Below are 19881 nucleotides of genomic sequence, written 5' to 3'. Positions count from 1 at the left end.
TAACTGGTTAAAATGCGGTAGTGATGCAGTCAAGGAACGTAAATTCTCAGTCGTCCGGTGGATATGCCGCTGTATAGAGTGCCTGTCTACCCAGAAACAGAAACTTGTTAAAGCTGAACAGAATGGCCATTCCGCAGGAAGCTGCAACAGTTCGGCATCCGTTTTCTGGGCATCGGTGAGGGCTACTGCCGCAACGAGTCGACAGTGGCAGTGGAGCACTTACAGGGTTAGAGGCAAAATAATGCTATTCTTGGTTTGCGAGGAAGCCCCGACAGTCCATTATGGTGGTCCAGTGCCGCTCAGTAGTATGCATGCAAGTTTCCTCATCCGGTAGAAGCCTATGATAATTAACTGGTCCCATTGACCCGTCCGCTGAATGCCTGTAATAACACTGTCAGGTTGAGGTGATCCGCATGTTTAGTGTGAACCTACCTGGGATGTAGGCTCTGATATTACGTGTGGTTCCTATGAATAACTGAACTGGAAACTTGAGTTCCTTTCACAACTCTTAGATCTTCGATTCTATTTTGAGGGACAACTCCCCAACATCGCAGTTGCGATTTCTCTGTCTACAGTGCGAGCCGTGGTATATGAAGCGAAATCTTTTTGTTCATTTGGCAAACAGTTGTATAAGGTCGATCAATGACGGTTTGTCAGTTAAAAAGAGGTCCGTTCGCGACATATTTTTGGGGTAACCCTGAACTATAATGCACTTCCTCGGTAGGAAAGCTCCGTGTGCCCCCTGCAGGAAACCGAACTCATTGTCTACCTATCTTATGCTAGAGTATGTGTGTCCCAAGAATGCTTAGGACCAGAGATATGTGTTCAATTTCTTTATGCCAATTATTTCTCTCTGCTGTTGACGTATTTGTTTATTTTCTGTTTTTAACATCACTGTATTGCTTATTTTTATATATTGCAACACATTTAGAACGGGAAGAGCTGCAGTAAGTCGTGCCGGCCTCTTTTGATTTATTGCGACTTTTCCCACCCGCAAACCAGTGTGGTTGACGAAACGTCAAAAAGACTACAAAATACTTTTTCAAGCGCTGCGATCCCAGTTGACGCAAACAAATGCCCAAGGTGGACAACGATAGCTATAAAAAGAAGTAAACGGTAAACAAGCAGGTCTTGCAGAGGTTAACAAGTGTAGAATGTCGGCAGAGATACCTAGGAAGACCAAAACGGGTGTAACGTTTAACGTTTTCGCAATATTTACTTTCAGGAGCAACTGGTAGTTTGCGAATTTGCTCTTCAAACAACACCTATTTATGTGTGATGTCGGATACATCCGATGTGGGAGGGTGTTGTCAAAGCCAGAATAAGTATCCACACAAGCTGCAGGAGTTGGAATGAAGGCATCAGGGCGTTTCTAACTGAAGGATGTTAGCTCTGACCTTTAGTGAAAAAAAAGCCACCACAAAGCCTCGAGCGCGGTAGGTATTCATAATCATTTTGTCATTTGTAGTAAATTGGAAGCTCTATGTAGATCGCTTGGTAGACTGTCAAATACGCTCCAAGATCTACGAATTGTGTTTTAAAGCGAAGATTCAGTGTCCTCAGTGATGGTGTCTGTAATGTTAAAATTCCGTACAGGAAAACCAACCTTCTTTGACGGTGATAATGAATAATCTTGGGTGAGGTCAAATTAAAAGAAACGGTTCAGTGGCCGTAATCGAACATGCGTACCACGCTTTATAGAACCGGCGTCCATGCGATTTCTTCATTTTGAAATGATTGAAACCGTCCAAACTCAACCGAAAACCAAAGAACCGTCACGAGGAAGGTTCGTGTTCAACCATGTCACTGTTGGACGGAAGGGCACATAATTTTTTAAAATAATGATCCTCTAAGTGGCCACCTGCACTACGCAGGGGTACGCCGACGCTGAGCGCTGCCTCATCTCGACATAGTGATACTATGTTCATTGGTACCATTGACATTCGCCTGTACCCTCTAAGAAATCGGATCAGGTGGGCTTCACGACAACACCCCAGAACGACCATTCAGAGTGCTTAAATGTGCGAATTCGGTGAATGACGAGGCCCAGCATGCGATAAAAAAAAACTAGGATCTCCGCTGGGACTACAGCGCAAGTCGTGCGTGTGTGCCGTAGGCCCAGCGCAGACCCTAGTTTTTACTTTAATCACATGCTGGCCCTCTTCATTTGCCAAATTCTCACATTTAAGCACTCTGAATGGTCGTTCTGGGGTGTTGTCATAAAGACCACCTGGGTGAATTTCATAGAGTGTATGACTGTGCAATAGGACAGTTTTTCCCTCTCGTCACAACTTCACAATCTATGTGTCGGGTAGGCAAGCATAGAATACCGGCGAAGTTACGCAGAGATTGCAACTGCGTGATGTGCACATGAAGTAATACGCCCTGAACAGTGCAAATAATTGATTTATTTATCATCGTTCAAGGATATTTTCTGGATCTTCATCTAGGATCCTTCGTGACCAGAGAACACGATGACTACACTAGATCCATCACAAGAAGGACCTTGTTTTTAAAATCTGGCTGTATATCAGTGCGCACAATATGATAGGCCATTGTTTGGTCAGTTTGCTGATGGATGCAAATATTATCTCGCCCAGAAGTTAAGCATAACGAGGAACGCCTCGGAGAGGTGTTTCTTGTATTTGCTGCTGATGGAGTAATCCTGCTCGTGTATTGAACTCGTGTGAGCCATTCCAAGTAGAAAAAATAGTGAGAATTTTTTGACGACTGCGAACATCTAATTTTATTTCTTTATTGTGCAAGGGGGCAGGGGGATTGCAGTCGTTGCGGATTCCTGTCACCCACTGTGTCTAATCACCGAAATAAGGGTAAGAGCTACATGTAGTTGTTTCACAATTGCATATATTTCCCCTGCCAGTTTCTTTCTTTCGGTGCTTTAATTCGAGCTGTGCTAAATCTGGTCCACCAGAATTATACGACCATTGTCACCATCCTCCACAGCTCATTACGTCTGTAGAAACCCCCAACTTCGGCTTCTTACTTCTAGCCATCTGGCAACACTGTATATCCGCCTCGAGCTCGCTGAGTAGGCAGCAGCACTATCGAAATAAATTTAGTCGTGGTTTGTTCCTCACAAGAGTGTGGTGTCGCTCTGTCTGGCGTCTTTCAAAGTTTTATTATTTTGGTGCCGAAAATGCGGGAAAGTAACAACGCTTACCGTGAAACAACGAGGCTATCGGGCGACGACGAGATGACAAATCCAAAGACATGGTGAACGCACACAGACTTGGAAGTGAAATGCGAGTTGACTCTGTCGCGCCCACGCACGAAGCCTAAAGACGCCATCCCAACGAAGCCGAAGAACCAAACGAAGCCTACCACGCCACAACGGGGCTATGGACCGGCTCAAACAGAAAAGAGCAGCATTGCGAACTCAGGTGACGAAACTGATTTCCGAAGCGAATTCAGCGCTTGAAAGCCACGCAGAAGAAAAGGCCCTAAACGTTCTAACGGCTAGGCTTAGCGCCCTGAAAATAAAACTAAACGAAGCGGATGCCGCCATTGAGCCACTTCTGTTGGAACACGAAGCCGAGCAGAACTACGCCAGCACCATAGAATACGATGACTCGATCGTCACGTGCATAGCGAGGCTCGGCCAGGAGGCCCAAGAAGCACAAAGAGCAAAAAAGAAAACGGAGAGCGAAGCAACGCCGCCGCCGCCTTCCGACGGTAACCGGAGCTCTGCGAGTTCGGAGGTGAAGTTGCCGAAGCTCGCTCTACAACGATTTAGCGGCGCTGCCACGGAGTGGCAGCCGTTCTGGGAGCAGTTTCGGCAGGCTATTTACGACAACGAAGCTCTTTATAACGCGGAGAAGTTCTTGTACCTACAGACAACGCTCACTGGGAAAGCTGCATCGGCGGTAGCTGGGATACAAGTGACAGGAGCGAACTACACCAGCGTCATCGATCATTTGAAGGAGCGTTTTGGCCGCTCGGATGTGCTTATCCAGGAACATCTCACCCAGTTACTGGACTTGCCTACCATACGAAGTGAAAATGTGGCTAACAGCCTACGTCGCCTCTACGATCACTTGCAGCGCAACATGTCGGCGCTCACGGCTCTGGGTGTGAACAGCGAAAGCTACGGAGCGATGCTTTGCTCCGCGCTGCTGCGAACGCTGCCAAGTGAACTTGTCATCGAACATCACAGGCGTCGTTCCGCAGTCAAGGAAGACAACGGATTGCGCATAGAGGGCTTGCTTGATTTCTTAAAAACCGAAGTGGAAAGTAGAGAACAAGCATTGCAAGTTGGCCGACAAGAACGAAAGAACCGCAGTACGAAACCTCGTTTCGAAAATGAAAAGACCAGAGAGTGGAAAGCATCAACGGCTTCACTGTATTAGGGAAGTGGGTCGCGGCATATGGGTCCATGCGCATTCTGTGCTGCGAAGAACCATGGAACGAATGAGTGTCAAGCACCACTTTCTCTCGAAGAAAAGAAGAAGACCCTCCGGGATTCCGGTAGATGCTTCCGCTGCGCTGTCAAAGGCCACACTTCGAGACAGTGTCACAACAAAAGCGAAAGGTGCAAGAATTGCGGCAAAAGGCACCTGACTCAGATGTGCGACCCTGGGTGGAAGAAAAATGAGAACACTGCAACAGAGCTGCACTCCGCTACGGGCAAGGAGAACGACAAGGCGTCTTCCGTGATTCTCCAAACAGCTCCCGTCTGGGCAGAAGGACGTCAGCGAAGAGCACTGGCCCGCCTCCTGTTTGATGGAGGTAGCCAGCGTACCTTTGTGACCGAAGAACTTTCTCGCGAACTGGAGCTGGAAGTTTTTGGGGAAGAGGACGTCACGATATACGCCTTCGGAGGAGCCGGAAACATTATCAAGGAAAAACGCAAGCGAGTGCGACTTTGGCTCAGGAGCCAATACAACAAAAAGGAGCATTCCATCGAAGCTCTAGAAATACCAGAGATCTGCACTGACCATATCATTCTTCCTGAGCATGTCGTTCATGAAGCCAAGGCGAAGATACGGGAACTGGCGAATGTCACCGTTCCCCCAGCCCACTTGGCGAGACCTGGCATCTCCATTCTCATTGGAGCTGACTACTACTGGACTCTCGTGTCTGGAGACATGCAGAAACTGCAGGGAGATCTGGTTGCGGTCAACACTGAGTTTGGGTGGACACTTCAGGGACCAATTCCCTGCAGCAGCTCAACTTCCTGCTGTTCGACCGCTGCTGTTCTCCGGACCCACGTGTGTGGAGAAACGCAGAGCCTGTCCGCCGAATTCAGGTCCTTTTGGGAGCTTGAGAGTCTGGGCATTACCGAACCAGTCGCACAACAAAACGAAGAGGACCATGTTGTCAAGCGATTTACATCCTCCATCAAGCTTGTTGACGGACGCTAGGAGGTTGGACTGCCGTGGAAGCAAGTGAATTTCCAATTAGCTGACAACGAAGCTGTAGCAAAGAAGCGTTTGTTCAACCTCACTGAGAAGCTGGTGAGTGATGAACGGATGATGACTGACTACGATGAGTCGATACGTCAGTACCTACATCAAGGATTTGCGGAACGAGTACCAGCAGAGGCTGACGTCAAGCCCGAACAACGAATGTACTACATGCCACAACGAGCAGTCTTCAAACCTGGCAGTCTTACGACAAAAATTAGAGTCGTGTTCGATGCATCGTCCAGTGATGCAGGGTGTGCTTCGATAAATGAGAGTCTGGAGGCAGGAACAAATTTGAACCCGGACCTTCTGAAGGTACTACTAAACTAAAGAATTCATCTCATCGGCCTCACTGCTGACATTGAAGTGGCGTTCCTGCAGATTTCGGTGCGCTCTGAGGATCGCGATGCTCTGCGATTCCTTTGGTATGAGCGTATGCCAACAAAGAGCGACCCAAGCTCACCGATGGAGGACTGGAGAATGACAAGAGTGCCTTTTGGAGCGACACGCAGCCCGTTCATTCTCGCCGCCACTTTGCGTTATCACTTGTCGAAGGCGGACGGCCACCCCGAGACGACAAAAAAGATCGCGGAAAGCCTCTACGTGGACGATCTAATCACCGGAACGGAGTCTGAACAAGAGGCGGAAGATTTCTACCGTCGAGCCCTCGAGGTCATGAATCTTGCGAGCATGACACTACGGAAGTGGAGCATGAATTCGAAGACATTGCAACGATTGCTGGACAATGACAGGACAGGATGTGGCGAGAGCCAAGTTGAATGCGCCATGGCCAGCTGCTCACGGGTCTTGGGACTCGTGTGGAACAAGGAGCAAGACTGCTTGGCCTTCTCTTTAAATGCCGTCCTGGACTTCTTGGATCAGAATAGCAATACAAAACGCTTCATCCTTCAGGCATCGGCGCGCATTTATGACCCGCTTCGACTCATTTCCCCAGTAACAGTGACCGCGAAGTTGCTGTTTCAGACACTCTGGGTACGGGGACTCGAATGGGATGCCCTTCTACCTGGAGACGTACAGACTGCTTGGAAGCAGTGTCATACACAGCTGCATCATTTAATGGAGGTCACAGTACCCAGAAGATACAGTGGTCTCAAGGACGGCCAAATTGACATCCACTTTTTCACGGATGCAAGCCTCAAGGCATACGGAGCTGTAGCGTACTTGTGCGCAACAGGAACAAGCGAATCGACCGTGACTTTGATTTTAGCGAAGTCACGTGTGGCGCCAATCAAGAAGCTTTCTCTTCCAAGACTGGAATTGATGGGAATGCTGGTGGGTGCCAGAATGAAGGAATATTTGTCCCAATTTTTGAGCCTACCAATTGCGAGGTGGTACATGTGGATTCTAACGTTGCACTACACTGGGTCCGAGGGTCAGCGCGACTCTGGAAACTCTTTCTGGCCAATCGAGTGCTGGAGATACAACAACGAACTGATCCGGATACATGGAATCACTGCCCCGGAGCGGATAACCCAGCTGATTTCCTGACGAAAGGAGTGAGCCCTAAGGCCCTCAAGGAAAACATGGTTTGGTGGAATGGACCAAGCTGGCTTGCTGAACCACCTGCGGCCAGGCCAAGACATGAGGATGTCGAACTGACTGAAGCAGAGGAAGAAAGAAGACCAGTCCGCGTTCACAACGTAACAGTCGAAGAAACGGTCTTGCCAATGAAGCAGTACAGCTCCCTTTTTAAGCTTGTTCGAGTTGTCGGGTGGGTGCAACGTTTCTTGCATAACTCAAGAAACCGAAACGAGAAGCACACGGGACATCTGACAGCAGACGAGATGGCACGAGCTCAGACGCTTGTGATAGCGCAGGTGCAGCTTGAGGCCTTCCCCGAAGAGCTGCAATGTATTCAAGGGTCAACCCGCTTGGCAAGCAACTCTCCTTTGCGTGACCTGGATGTCTACTGCGACCAAGACGGAATATTAAGGGTCGGAGGACGTCTTGACGACTCCGCCCTCCCCTACAGCACGAATCACCTGATCGTTCTCCCTGCGGGCCATCATTTCACCGAGCTCCTGATATGCGCCACCCATCGCCGACTTTTACATGCTGGCGCACTTGAAACGCTCACGGAGCTCAGGAAACAGTACTGGGTGGTTCGTGGAAGACAGATGGTCAAAAGGGCCTTGAAGAAATGCTTCACGTGCAACCGTTTGAAGAGCCGCGCTGCAACCGAACCAGTAGCTCCTTTGCCACGTGACAGGGTGACTCAGGCTCCACCGTTTGAGGTGACTGGCCTTGATTTCGCAGTACCATTGAATAAAAAGGATCAGGGCAGGAACAAAACGTCATACATACTGGTTTTCACGTGTGCGGTTACACGCGCTGTGCACTTGGAGCTAGTGGGTAACATGACTACTTCCAGCTTTCTCATGGCATTCAAAAGGTTCATAGCAAGACGAGGAGTTTGTCGAACCGTCTTTTCGGACAACGCAAAAACGTTCAAGCGAGCATCAAAGGATTTGAAGCGACTGAGGGAAACACTGCGTGGAGAAGAGGTCCAGAACTATTTCACGGGTTGTCAGATTCAGTGGAAATCCATCATCGAAGGAGCCGCCTGGTGGGGCGGATTCTGGGAAAGGATGGTCCGGTCCGTAAAGACATCTCTAAAAAAGGTATTGGGCAACTGCTACTGCAATTTTGAGGAGCTCACTACGGTTCTGACCGAAATCGAAGCCGTCATAAACTCAAGACCGCTAACCTACGTGTATGTGGAATCGAACGAACCAGAACCACTGACCCCCTCACATTTTCTTGTTGGCAGACGTTTGACTTGCCTTCCCAGTGGGTCTTATCAGGAAACAAAGTCATCAACGCAGGATCAGTTGACCCGTCGTTGGCGATACCGGCAAAAGTTGGCTGTTCACTTCTGGCGAAGATGGCGACAGGAGTACCTGACTTATTTGCGCTCCGCGCATTTTGCCGTACCAAGTGCATCCAGTGCATTGAAGAAAGGAACTCTTGTGTTAGTTCATGAGCTTCATCTGCCAGGACAGCTGTGGAAAACCGGTGTGGTAGACGATGTGCTGGTCGGACGAGATGGACATGTTAGAGCGTGTATGGTGCGTCTGCCAAGTGGAACCATCCTCGGCAGACCGATTCAGCTATTGTATCCTATAGAATGTACCTTAGAATGATCTGAAGCTCATTCCGGGGGGAGTATGTAGAAACCCCCAACTTCGGCTTCTTTCTTCTAGCCATCTGGCAACACTGTATATCCGCCTCGAGCTCGCTGAGTAGCAGCAGCACTATCGAAATAAATTTAGTTGTTGTTTGTTCCTCACAAGAGTGTGGTGTCGCTCTGTCTGGCGTCTTTCAAAGTTTCATTAACGTCCACTGCAGGACGAAGGTCTCCTGTCTAACTTTAATAGCTCATGTACGTGGCGTCCGAGTCCATTCCTTGCTATTTTATGTTCCTTATTTCGTCCCTTCATCGATTATTTGGTCTTCCCCATTTTTTGCTAATCACTCGGTATTCACTCCGCCACCCTGGTGGTCCAACGGACGTCATTTAGCATACATTTTTGGTCAGCCCAAGTTTATTTCTTTTTCTTTCTTAGAACAGCGACATTTTCTACTCTATTTTTGTGTTATAATCGCTTGCCCACCAATAACGTAACTCTAATTATTCTTCTTTCTATGATCCGTTGAGCCTACCTAAATTTGCTCCTAGGCTTGTCAGTGCGGCCCCCAGTGTTTTGTCTTCACCGGTTAAATGCATAGGTTGTACATTATTCTTTTCAGTGGTAGAGGTAGCTACTGATCATTATTTGGGAGTGTGTGCCGAATTTACCCCAAGCACATACCTATTCTGCGCCAAATTATATCCTCATGACCACGGTTAGCTCGGACAACCTGGGAAAGATATATTCTTGTACTTGTTCTAGCCTTTCGCTGCAGAGCCGAAATTAGGCGCTTCGGAATGATTATTCATCATGACTTTAGATTTATTCGTATTTATCTTTTATTCCCTCGGCTCTTCTCTCTGTTTGCAGTTCCTGAAGCATTTTTGCGGGTGCTCTGCCGACTCACTTAGCAAGACTGCGTCGTTTGGAAACCTAGGAACACTTGAGCATTCTTCGTTTATGCGTAAAACTGTTTTTTCTCAATCGGGCTCATGAATACTCCCACCAGACAAACTGTTAGCCCTTATGGCAAGATGGTATCACCCAGTCATACGCCACTTCGCATGGGAAATGTGTCGCGTTTCTTTTGAAGGATTCTCGTTCCCGGACATATTTTATGTCTCCCAAGAGGCTTATGTATGTTTCTTCTATCCCCTGGTCTTTCAATGCTTCCGGCACAGTTGTGGTGCTCACGGAGGTAAAGAATGTTTGTGGTGTATACATTTCATTTAGAAGTTTAACTATACTCGGCAGGTGTTCTTATTACTTTATTGAAGGCATTGGTCTTCCCATTTGTTGAGTGACCTTTCACAAACCCAATCTCCTAACTCGGTTGATATGCTGTTACTTATTTGGTCGCTATTACTTTGGTAAACAGGCTGTATACAACCGAGAGTAGGCTGATGGGTCGGTAGTTCTGAAGGTCTTTGGCGTCCCCCGTATTGCAAATCAGTTATGCTCGCGGCTTTCGAGGCTATGGGCAGTTTAAGATTTTCTGGAAACGGCGAAACAAGCGTATACTCTGGTATATCTCCGCCCCTTTTAAATGACATACAGGTATGCCATCGCCTTCTGAAGGTTTTGTATTTTCATGAACTTCAAAGCCTTTTCAACTTCGTCTTTGGTTGCTTGTAGGACACCGGAGGCAGTGATATCACGTGAGCTGACTGTCCTTTCTCAATAACTGTCCATAAAGGTTCAGAGATATTTGGCACAAAACTGTTCTAACAGTGTCAGCATAATGAGAGTATGGGCTTGACTGCAAGGAAGCCAGGTAATCTCTGGGATTAGCTGACTGTTGTAATAACACACAGTCTTTGGTTGCTTGTAGGACTTTGGTTATTAGTAATACTTTGGTTATTTGGTTATTAGGGTCACTGCTGGACAGCATTTAAAAGAACCACGTCCTACAGTGTTGCTGACAGGCACAAAACCTTTTTGTACCGTACGTTGATCTTTGGGCAGTAACCATTGTATAATGAATTTGGTGTTCTGGCAAATCTGGGCCATGATAACAGTAGAGTTTACCTTTGAGGATTGGCGGCAAAACGGAGTGTGAACAAAAAAACATGACTAAATGCGAAAAGTAGGATTATATATCTGAAACTCGAGGATTATTTTGGGGTACGTCAAAGTAACGCACTTTAACATTATTCAGTTGTTTTGTGCGCTACACGTTTTGCTGGGATGTTGAGCCTCATAAATGCTACAGGCGCTGGAAGCACGTGGCCGCAAAAAACTGCAAGGACTGCTTGCCCTTTACTAGCGGTGTCTTGCAAAGCGTGTCATGGATATTCGCGCTAGCCATTTCAACACGGGCTAATGGACGTTGCCAGCGCGGCCCGCTGCTTGCTCCTGCAGCATTGTTATTTGGACGGTTTACGTCTACATAAAAATTGCTGAATTGCAGTTGGCACTTATGTTATCCGCGAGCTATCTCCCTCACTAAATGTCACCTCGGAATGACTCGATCTTAGGTTCGCGGAAGCACAACCAATGCCCTTCTATTTCGAGTGCCATGGCATCTGTATGTTTTGAAGTGGTTAATAGTCTTTGCTTCACCTTAAGTGATTGTCCGTGCACTGATTCGTATTCGACGGTTTTGGGATACGAAGATTCGTCGTGCATTTGGGCAGAGCCTCTTGAGAATTCCGGTACGCTCACTATGATTCTGCAACCCCACTTCGATGTGGGACATGACGACTTAATTCTAGGTGCCCTCCTGTGGAAAGAACGGTACTTGATATAAATTATGCAGGTTGTCCGTAAACCCGCGCGTATTTTTACAGCCAAGTGATCATCTTTTAGCTGATTTTGCACTTTGCCCTGCAATGTATTGTCACGTCACAAAGCCGAGTCCAGATTGAAGGGGGTTTAAATGATTGAAGAGCGGCGATCAGAACAGCCAGCAGCCGGAGTCCAGAAGAGAGAATAAGAAGAAGAACACAGAGAGGCCGATCCCCTTGCTCATAAAGCCGTGCAGCCGCTTGGTGGTGGCAGCAGCTTGCTAAAAGCATGAGCCCCTGAATACCATGTCAATGTGGCAATATTGCTCTAGAAATGTCTAGCGGTGTCATTGCTCATGACACGTATTGTCAATGCTCGTTACAGTTGACTTTGTTGGGTGAATTTTTCCCATAAATGGATGCGAGTTTACTGTGACCATATGTTGTTCATGATGAGCGGCTAAAGTACCAAGTGTAACATTGCCCTACAGTAGCCGCTTTGAGCGTTTACGACGTCCACGGTCAGAGTACCACTGAAGAGGACAAAGTTACACTCGTTTCTAAGTATGAATTCGGTCTGAACTAGGAGTAAAATTCATTGACTCGTCTTCAAATTCGTCTTGTATTTTGGTCACGTTTCTATGCAAGCTGAAAAAGAGCACTTTCTTTGCTCGCACGCCTTTGTGGAGCTAGAGTGGGCACTACTGTAATTAACGCGCAAATATTTTAAATATTTTCATCAACAAGAGGCTTGATTTCAATAAAACGCGGCGTAATATATGAAAGAAATGGCGTTCTTTCTGCGCCAAATGCCTTGCACAATCACAAAAACTAATGCTGTCATTTTTGCTTCCTTATATTGGCCCTGTGTGCCTTTTGCGACTTGTTTCGTTGTTGCGTAGAGTGATTTTACCTTTGCATAAACTGCCTCACTCTTCAAAGACATCGCAAAAACATGTTCAGGCTCATTGCAGCAAAAATGAAAAGCTCCGTCACAGCCGTACCTTCGCTGTAGCCTTCCAACCCTTGGACGAGCTTAAGAAAGCTGGATTGTATGTGCCACACAGTAGCATCAGCGAACAGTACAACGCAGTAACCAGAAGAGTTGACCTGAACAACTTTGCCATGTTGTTGAAGGCTCTCAATCCTCTTGAAGGCTCTCTGAAAAACAGAGTAAGAACACGATTTCTTTCAGTGTGCGCCCAGAAATTCCTGCCTCCAATAATTTCGTTACTTTTTATTAACAAAATAAAGCACCGAGCTTATGGCCTTTTTACACACTACCTTTTCTAACACTAGCACGGGTGCCTTTCATTCTTTGGCATGGCGCGTTTCAAGGCATCTCGCAACATTCCGGCGCCCTTAGACACACCCTCCCCTTTATTCCTTGCCGGCTACTTAAACACAAAGAAACTATGTTGCGTACGCCCCGCACAAACCCCTTCACTTACCCACATGGCTGTAGCGCCTATATCGAGTGACAGACCGGGCCAATTCAAATTTATAACTGCATCCAAGCACCTTATATTGTGTAAACAACTGTTGTTCTTGACTATTATTCAACCATGACACCCCATACTCTCTCCTTCGCGTTCCGAAGTTTCTGAGGAGCTTGAGTGGTTCGGGCCTGGAAACCGAGCAGCAAATGGTCTGCGGACAGTGGGAGCTAAATGTTCCCATGGGCAGCCCGATTTACGAACCAGCACCATGAACAAGCAGCAGCCTACAAAAGAGCATCGACGAAATTTCCCGGTTCTAAATCAACGCTGCGACAGCACAGCGTGACGAAAAAACGGAAATAGGATGAAACACCACAATGGCCAAAAAAGTCGTAGATCCAGATGTAATACAGTTGCAGACAGCGGAGGGCATTTTGTAGACTATTTATTCCCGTGCAAGTATCTATCTGATCACCTTTCAATCACAGCCCAATTAAGCGGAACTGTGGCATCCTGCATAACGGGCTTTCCTTTCAGTTACGTAAGAAATAAGCAACAACATCATTCAAAATCCGCACCTCTTGTTCATTATCAATTTTTTTCACTGCACGATAGTAGACCGGAACTTGTCATTTACCCTTTGTTTTTTTAAAAAAAGCCTGTCATTTGAATGCATTTTTATGAGCAATTTAAATCGTCTCTGCAACATTATCTGTGACCTCCAAAATTGTGCTTCTCGTAAATCGCAGTTTAAATTCAGAGGGGCTGTGAGATTTCCAGTTTATAGTGACCACCATGGCATATCGGTACAGATGTCATATGCAGCTTTTTCCAGCAAAAATTTAGCCCTTCTACGAAATCTGAAGTATGGCGCATGATGTAGGTTCGAAATGGGGTCTACGAATTTTGCCGTACAGTTTACATCACCGGAGAACTTAGAAATGAACGCAAAAAGATTAATAATTCTAGGCCTTTGTCTCACCCAGACTTCCAAATATAAATACCACATGTAATACGCACTTTCTGGATGAGCTTTTGAAACACAGGAATTTGCTTCCTTATGCTAACCATGAGACGTCTTGAACGTGAACTCTTTTAGTGGTGATTCATTAGAGGGACAAATGGTGTATTTTGCATTAAGTTCTGTTCATAGTCAGTTACGCATAGTGTGGAAATATCTTTCATCCTGTTGTGAAATGACTGTTCCACTCATAACAGCTATGCTGACGACACGAAATGTTTCCCCGTTATCTATATGTTTCACCTACAATTATCAATGTGAAAGCCTTTTATATCTTAGGCGGAGGTTCTTTTGAGTGGAATTCGAAAATTAAGCCGTATTGCGACCCATGACCAGAGGATGCAATACAAAGCAAAATGAAACGTCACTACAGGAGGCCTCGCGGCGTGAAAGCAGCACTCCATCCATCCATGAGGAGATGGAAAAAGCAATATGCAACAAAGAAACCATTTCTACCTAAATACTACACGGACCGGCAAAAATAACCATAGTTCCAAATGCTGAATTTGCTAACAATTCTAACAAAGTGTGTGGTAGCGTGGAACCGTCCTCCGTACAGTTCCCAACGTTCACAACTAAATTAAACTGATCTCTACACTTGCATGCAGTTCAGTGGTACACAGACCACTGCAACGATTTATGTGTCGCAGATAACTGTAGATCATGACAGCAGTTCACATAAAAACGCCGCACTATCCATTAAAACAGTTAACAACGGTGTTAGAACAGCACACGCTAGCCTATTCAATATGCTCTGAACGCGGCGGTTTATTATGTAGCGCCGCAACCAATATGCCCCATTTATTCAGCAGTGGGTCTTATTCACCTGCTCCCTGAAGGTTGAAAATTTTCAGATATTTTTATTTTGTAGAATAGCTGGAACTAGGGTATTGCCGTTGTTCTGTTAAGAGCACACCCCTTCTCTTTTTGACCTCCTGGCTTAAATAAGAAGGCATTTCAGTCTATGCATACCAAGGCTTTGCCTTCGCGTCCCTTACCAACAACTAGGGAGACCCCGAATTTTATAAAGGCGACTGTCTTCATTTTGCTAATTAAACCCCAAAATTGTCGCCTGTCTGTCTGTCCTCTTATACAGCCACAAATAAAAGTCCCAAAAATATTTGACCATGTAGTTTTTATCCAAGCAAATCTTTCCAAGCTACTACTTCGGGTACCATGCCTCGTAATTGTCAAATTGTCAAGCAAGTAGAAACTATTGGGCATATTGGAGCGGAGCAAGAATGCATAACCGGTAGTACTACCATCATCATCAACAACCTGCGCAGCTCCACTGCAGGATGAATCCCTCTCCCAATGACCCCGACCCACCCCTATATTGCGCTGTTCGAGTCCACTGTTTACCCCCGAATACCTTTATTTCTCCTCAGCATCGATTATTGGCCTTCCCCTTCCTATAGACTCCTCTGTTGGTATCCACTCTGTTACCCTAATTGTCCACCGGGTGTCGGTTCGTTTCATTACATTACCAGCCGAAGTCGATTTCTTTTGCTTTATTTCAACTATGATATCTTCTACTACACTTTGTTATCTGATTCAGATGTCTCGTTTCCAGTCCGTGAGTGTTACTCCTAACATTAATTGTTCCACGGCCCGTACAGCAGACCTATGCTTGCTTTCTAGTTGTTTAGGAAGGCGCCAAGTTTCATCTCCGCATGTCGTCACCGGCAGCATGTATGGGTTGCGAATTTTTTTATTGAGTGACCGAGGCAGCCTGCTTTTAATGTTCTGGGAGCGCTTAGCGAATGCTCCACAACCAATACGTATTCTGTGCCGGATTTCTCTCTTGTGGTTGGGGTCACCACTAACCAGCTCTCCGAGGTAGTTGCATTCTATTACGTCTTCGAACTTTTTGTTTCCAAAGCTGAAGAGAACGCTGTTGGCATCGTAAGTAGTAGTTTTTTAGGCCCAAAATGGCTCTGGTATTCCCTGTTTATCCATACTCCTTTGTTTACCTGTTCGAGCTTTCTAGCCGCCCCCCAACCCCAATATGCTGTGAATAGTTTTGGCGAAATGGTATTTCCCTGTCTTCCTCCCTTGCGGATCGGGAATTAATAACTTTGCTTATGGAAGATTATCCTGGTTGTCAATTCCTTATATATGTCTTCCAGAAGGTGAATACAGGTCTCCTCTATACCCTGGTATTTTAGTACTTCTAGCACACAGCTGCGGAAATACTTTATCAAACACTTTCTTAAATCTATCAGTGCATGCGAAGGATTTTAGTGTAATCTGCGGAATTTTCTATCACTTCACTGACGACATGGATGTTATTCATGGCTTAGAACACTTTCTTAAACCCAGCCTGCTCTCTGGGATATTGGGAATGCAGTCTGTTCCCTATGCGGCTAGCTAGAAATTTGGTAAACGGCTTGTAAACAACTGAGAGTACGCGGATGGCTCTGTAATTCCTGACGTCCTTCGTATCGTTCTTCTCATTAATCAGAATAATATTGGCGGTTTCCAGGGTATCGACTTTTTCAGAGTCTGTAACCATTTAGAAAAATGTAATTTAGCACTTTCCATGCTTTTACAGCGCAATATCTCCTCCCTTCTTCAAAAGATCCATGGCTATGCAGTAGTCACCGGCAGCTTTTCCTATTTTCATGCCTCTGAGCACCCTTCCTACTTCCTCTTTTCTTATTGCTGGCGCATCGCAAGTCGAGCTTGCACGCCAAGCAGTTTCCTTTGGTATAACGTCACCGCTATGCAGCCTGCTGCTGAATCACTGTGCCACCTTTATCTCGTCCAAGGCGTGCATAATGTTCCCCTACTTGTCCGATGGCTAGCTTCATCTCAGTTACTTTAAGCTTCCCCCATTTGAAGATTTTCCTCGATCACTTGTATGTTATATGTATGTACCTGTTTTGTTTTACTTCTGTTAATCAGTTTCGACAGCCCGGCTAATCCCATCAGGTCTACGTACTGGACATTTTCAGGTTCTTACGTTTGGAAATTAGTTGCTTCGCTTTCATAGTTTCTCTGTATGCTCCCGACAAGTTGCTTCTGCAACACTTGCTTGTGATTCTCCGATGGCCCTTGCTAGGTTTTCATTTAGCTTGTCTACACTGACTTTGTTTTACTCACCTAAAAGGCCGGATCTTGTGCTGAAAAGTTATTTTAAAGTTACGCTATCTGCCTCTCAATGATTCTATGCGGGGTTTCTTTGCTTTTATGAGTCTCCTTCTTTCTTTTTTTAGGTTCATCCTTAGCCTGCATCTAACCACGCTATGATCGCTGCCCATAATTAGCCCCTACTAATTTGCAGCTCCTTGTTGGCCCACTAGGTCTTGCAGTATACTTGGGTTGCCACTTAAAATAAAGTAAATTTGAGTTTTTCTTGTACCATCAAAACGTTTCAAGGTCTATTTCCTATTCTTTCGTTTGCAGAAGAACGTGTTCATCAACATGAGATTACTTCTCTCTGCAAATCATACTAGTGTATCTCCTCGACTGTTGCCATAGTGTATTGAAGGTTTCCCACTGACATTTTTCTCTTTTGCGTCTTACCGATCTGTGCGTTAAAGTCTCCTATCACAATCCCAAACCATGCTGTTTACTTCTTCACTGCTGATTCCATGTCCTCGGAGTAGCTGTGTACGGATTCATCATCAAAGCTGTCGCTTGCCCAATGCGCCAGTACTCTCTTTAGCCTGTATCGCAAGTTTAGCTTGATCACGACATCCGCGACTCGCCCGCTAATCCTCTAAAGATCATCACGTTCCCGGCTATTTCTCGGTGGACAAAAAACCCCAACCTGTGTTCTTTCTTCTCTTAGGCTCCAGTGTAGCACACAATATGCCGATATAGAGCTTCATGAATACTTCTGGTCTTCTAACTTTGCCTAGCCCTATATTATCACACTAAATGTCCGAGAGATCTTGTAGTAGTACACCAAAGCTTCCCTCGCTAGACAGGGTGCGTGCGAAAAATGTTGCCAGGGTAAATTTCGAAAAAGCGGCCTGTCCATACCTAGATAATCTATCCCCCACTGCCGTATCGCGGTTCTAACCACCACCGTAGACAGGTGCTGTACAGGTGCTGGGGACTTAGGGCAAAGAGTAGAGGTGGTCAGTCATGGGAGATGTCGTCCAGCTACTGCACCAGTGTGGCGAGATCCTTTTTTTTGTGAAAAAGTCCCGTTTCTGTCCCCAAGAGGCTTCCTTGCAAGGGTAACTCTATCTAGTGTACCCTCTCAGGTATCCGGGCCCATAGTTACGTCCGGCGCAGGTAGCACTCCATACTTTCATGCCAACGTCGGGCTCAAAAACCAAGACGAAAAAGAGAGAGCGAGGGATGTTTTCCGCGGACGGCATAGGCGCGCATGCGTGCAGTTATACTGAACCAGTGTTTGTCGGTTTTGCTGTTTATACCCCGGGTTCTAAGGAATTAGTTGAGACGCTGTCTTAGTGAGGAGAGGTCTTCTGACGCCGAAAAAAATCACACGAAAAAATGGCTTGTTTGAAGATATTTTTACAGATACTTTTAAAGATATAAGCGTTTTCGGTGTTTTCGCCCAGTCGTAGCTAGGATGAGGTGTCAAGGCAAATAAAACAAACCTAGTTAACTTAGACGACAGCGTAGCCCCTAAAAGTCCCTACTCACAATATTGTGAGGCTGTTCGGAATGTTTGGAAAGCTAAACAAGCTCGCTAGGAGCATTTGTGGTAAGACTACAGCCAAAAGCCCTTGTGTAACCAACCACAGTCACCAGAGCCGTAAACGGCGAAGCCGCCGGTGCAAATCATGAAATCATTAGCAGTGGCTTAGCCGGGCTATGCCAGGATATAGGTAGCGTGAGCTAAGGTTCGGCTGGTTATTGGAAAGGTTTCCTGGTTGTCTAGGCTTAGCTGATTACCTCGCTTACTGCTGCTAAAATAATTTTCACGTTAATCCAATCCAATTCAACGAAATGCAGACCAGTCCAGTCCAGTCCAGTCACTGCTCCTCGGGCATGTGCAGCACGGCTCTCCAGGAGCCACGCGAAACGGCTATCAAGCGGTTCTGACGCAGCGTCACACTTGGTTATTCCGCAACGGAGGCGCATAACTGGGCACGCGCCGGCACCAGTGCGTCGGTAGCGGATATGACTTTACTCCTGTGGAATGTGCAGACCGGCGAATGTGCAGACCCAATTCTCTACATAACCGTACTTTAACTGGGCTAAATTTTGAATTCAATCCAATGCAATCCAATTTAATCCAATTCAATCCAACTCGAAATCAAGTCCAAGCCACTGCAATCGGATCTAATCCAATGCTCCTCACGCTTGCGCACAACGGCCCGTCAAGGTCCACGAGAAACAGCTCATACTCGGCCTGTGTAGCTTGGGCTACAAAATGCAAGTTATTCACCCGGTGGACAAACAGTTGAACTAGGGTAAAAAACGCTTCTGCTGCATTGGACGGACATTTAGAAATAAGGGAAGTCCGAATAAGAACAGCCCTCATTGAAACGCGCTGTAAACAAACCGAAGCATCCGCAAGCGTAACCCGCTCATGAGGCGGGGCTAATTATATAAAAAAGATTTTCCCTAGGCTGATGATAACGATTGGTGGCAAAGCTAAAGAAGAAGACCTTCTGCAGCATCGGACACTGAGTTACGAAGGTGAAATGCATCAAATAAGTTCAACGCTATGTCAGGAACGCCGTATGCATACTCGGGTAGGAATACGAAGCCCACCCTGGATGGCGCAGGTACCATCGCTAAAATTTGAAAAACCCGAGGAGACCTTTGGCAGCGATTACTGTGTGCTGGCCACGTCGTTAGTGGTACGCAAGAGGCAACCGAAGGAGTTTAGGATGACGGATTGGGATCTTTTTTCGTAAAATCAGGGAAGAGGGTGAAACCGAAACCAATACGTTCATAAATAGTTGGGTAGCGCAGCTTAAGGAGGATGTAGCGCCCGCAACCAAGTACGTTGTCACCGATTTAAATGTGGGTAGGATGGCCAGCCAATTGGCGCACCTTTTGTAGGCAAAAAGAGCCCTGGTCGATAGACGGAAGGGCCAGTGGCTGAACCGCAAAGTCGGAAAAAAGATTGCGGAACTAAATCCCACAATGGAGCTACACTGTCAGACGCTCTCCAAGCAGCAATGGGAC

The 19881-nt window shown here is 46.4% G+C and overlaps 1 protein-coding gene across 4 annotated transcripts in view; it reads right to left on the bottom strand.

Moving 5' to 3' along the window:
* Positions 1 to 19881, bottom strand: part of LOC144147061 (uncharacterized) — a 429195-nt gene that overhangs the window by 216460 nt on the left and 192854 nt on the right. For all 4 annotated transcript variants that reach the window (XM_077679096.1, XM_077679095.1, XM_077679098.1 and 1 more), the window contains exon 9: positions 12306 to 12462. In XM_077679096.1, the coding sequence (XP_077535222.1) occupies positions 12306 to 12462 (157 nt within the window). The remainder of the gene's footprint in view (positions 1 to 12305; positions 12463 to 19881) is intronic.

This window comes from Haemaphysalis longicornis, unplaced genomic scaffold (assembly GCF_048455015.1).
Source record: "Haemaphysalis longicornis isolate Haplotype H1 unplaced genomic scaffold, Haemaphysalis longicornis Haplotype H1 scaffold_7, whole genome shotgun sequence".
NCBI lineage: Eukaryota > Metazoa > Arthropoda > Arachnida > Ixodida > Ixodidae > Haemaphysalis > Haemaphysalis longicornis.
This window is presented reverse-complemented; position numbering and strand designations above follow the sequence as displayed.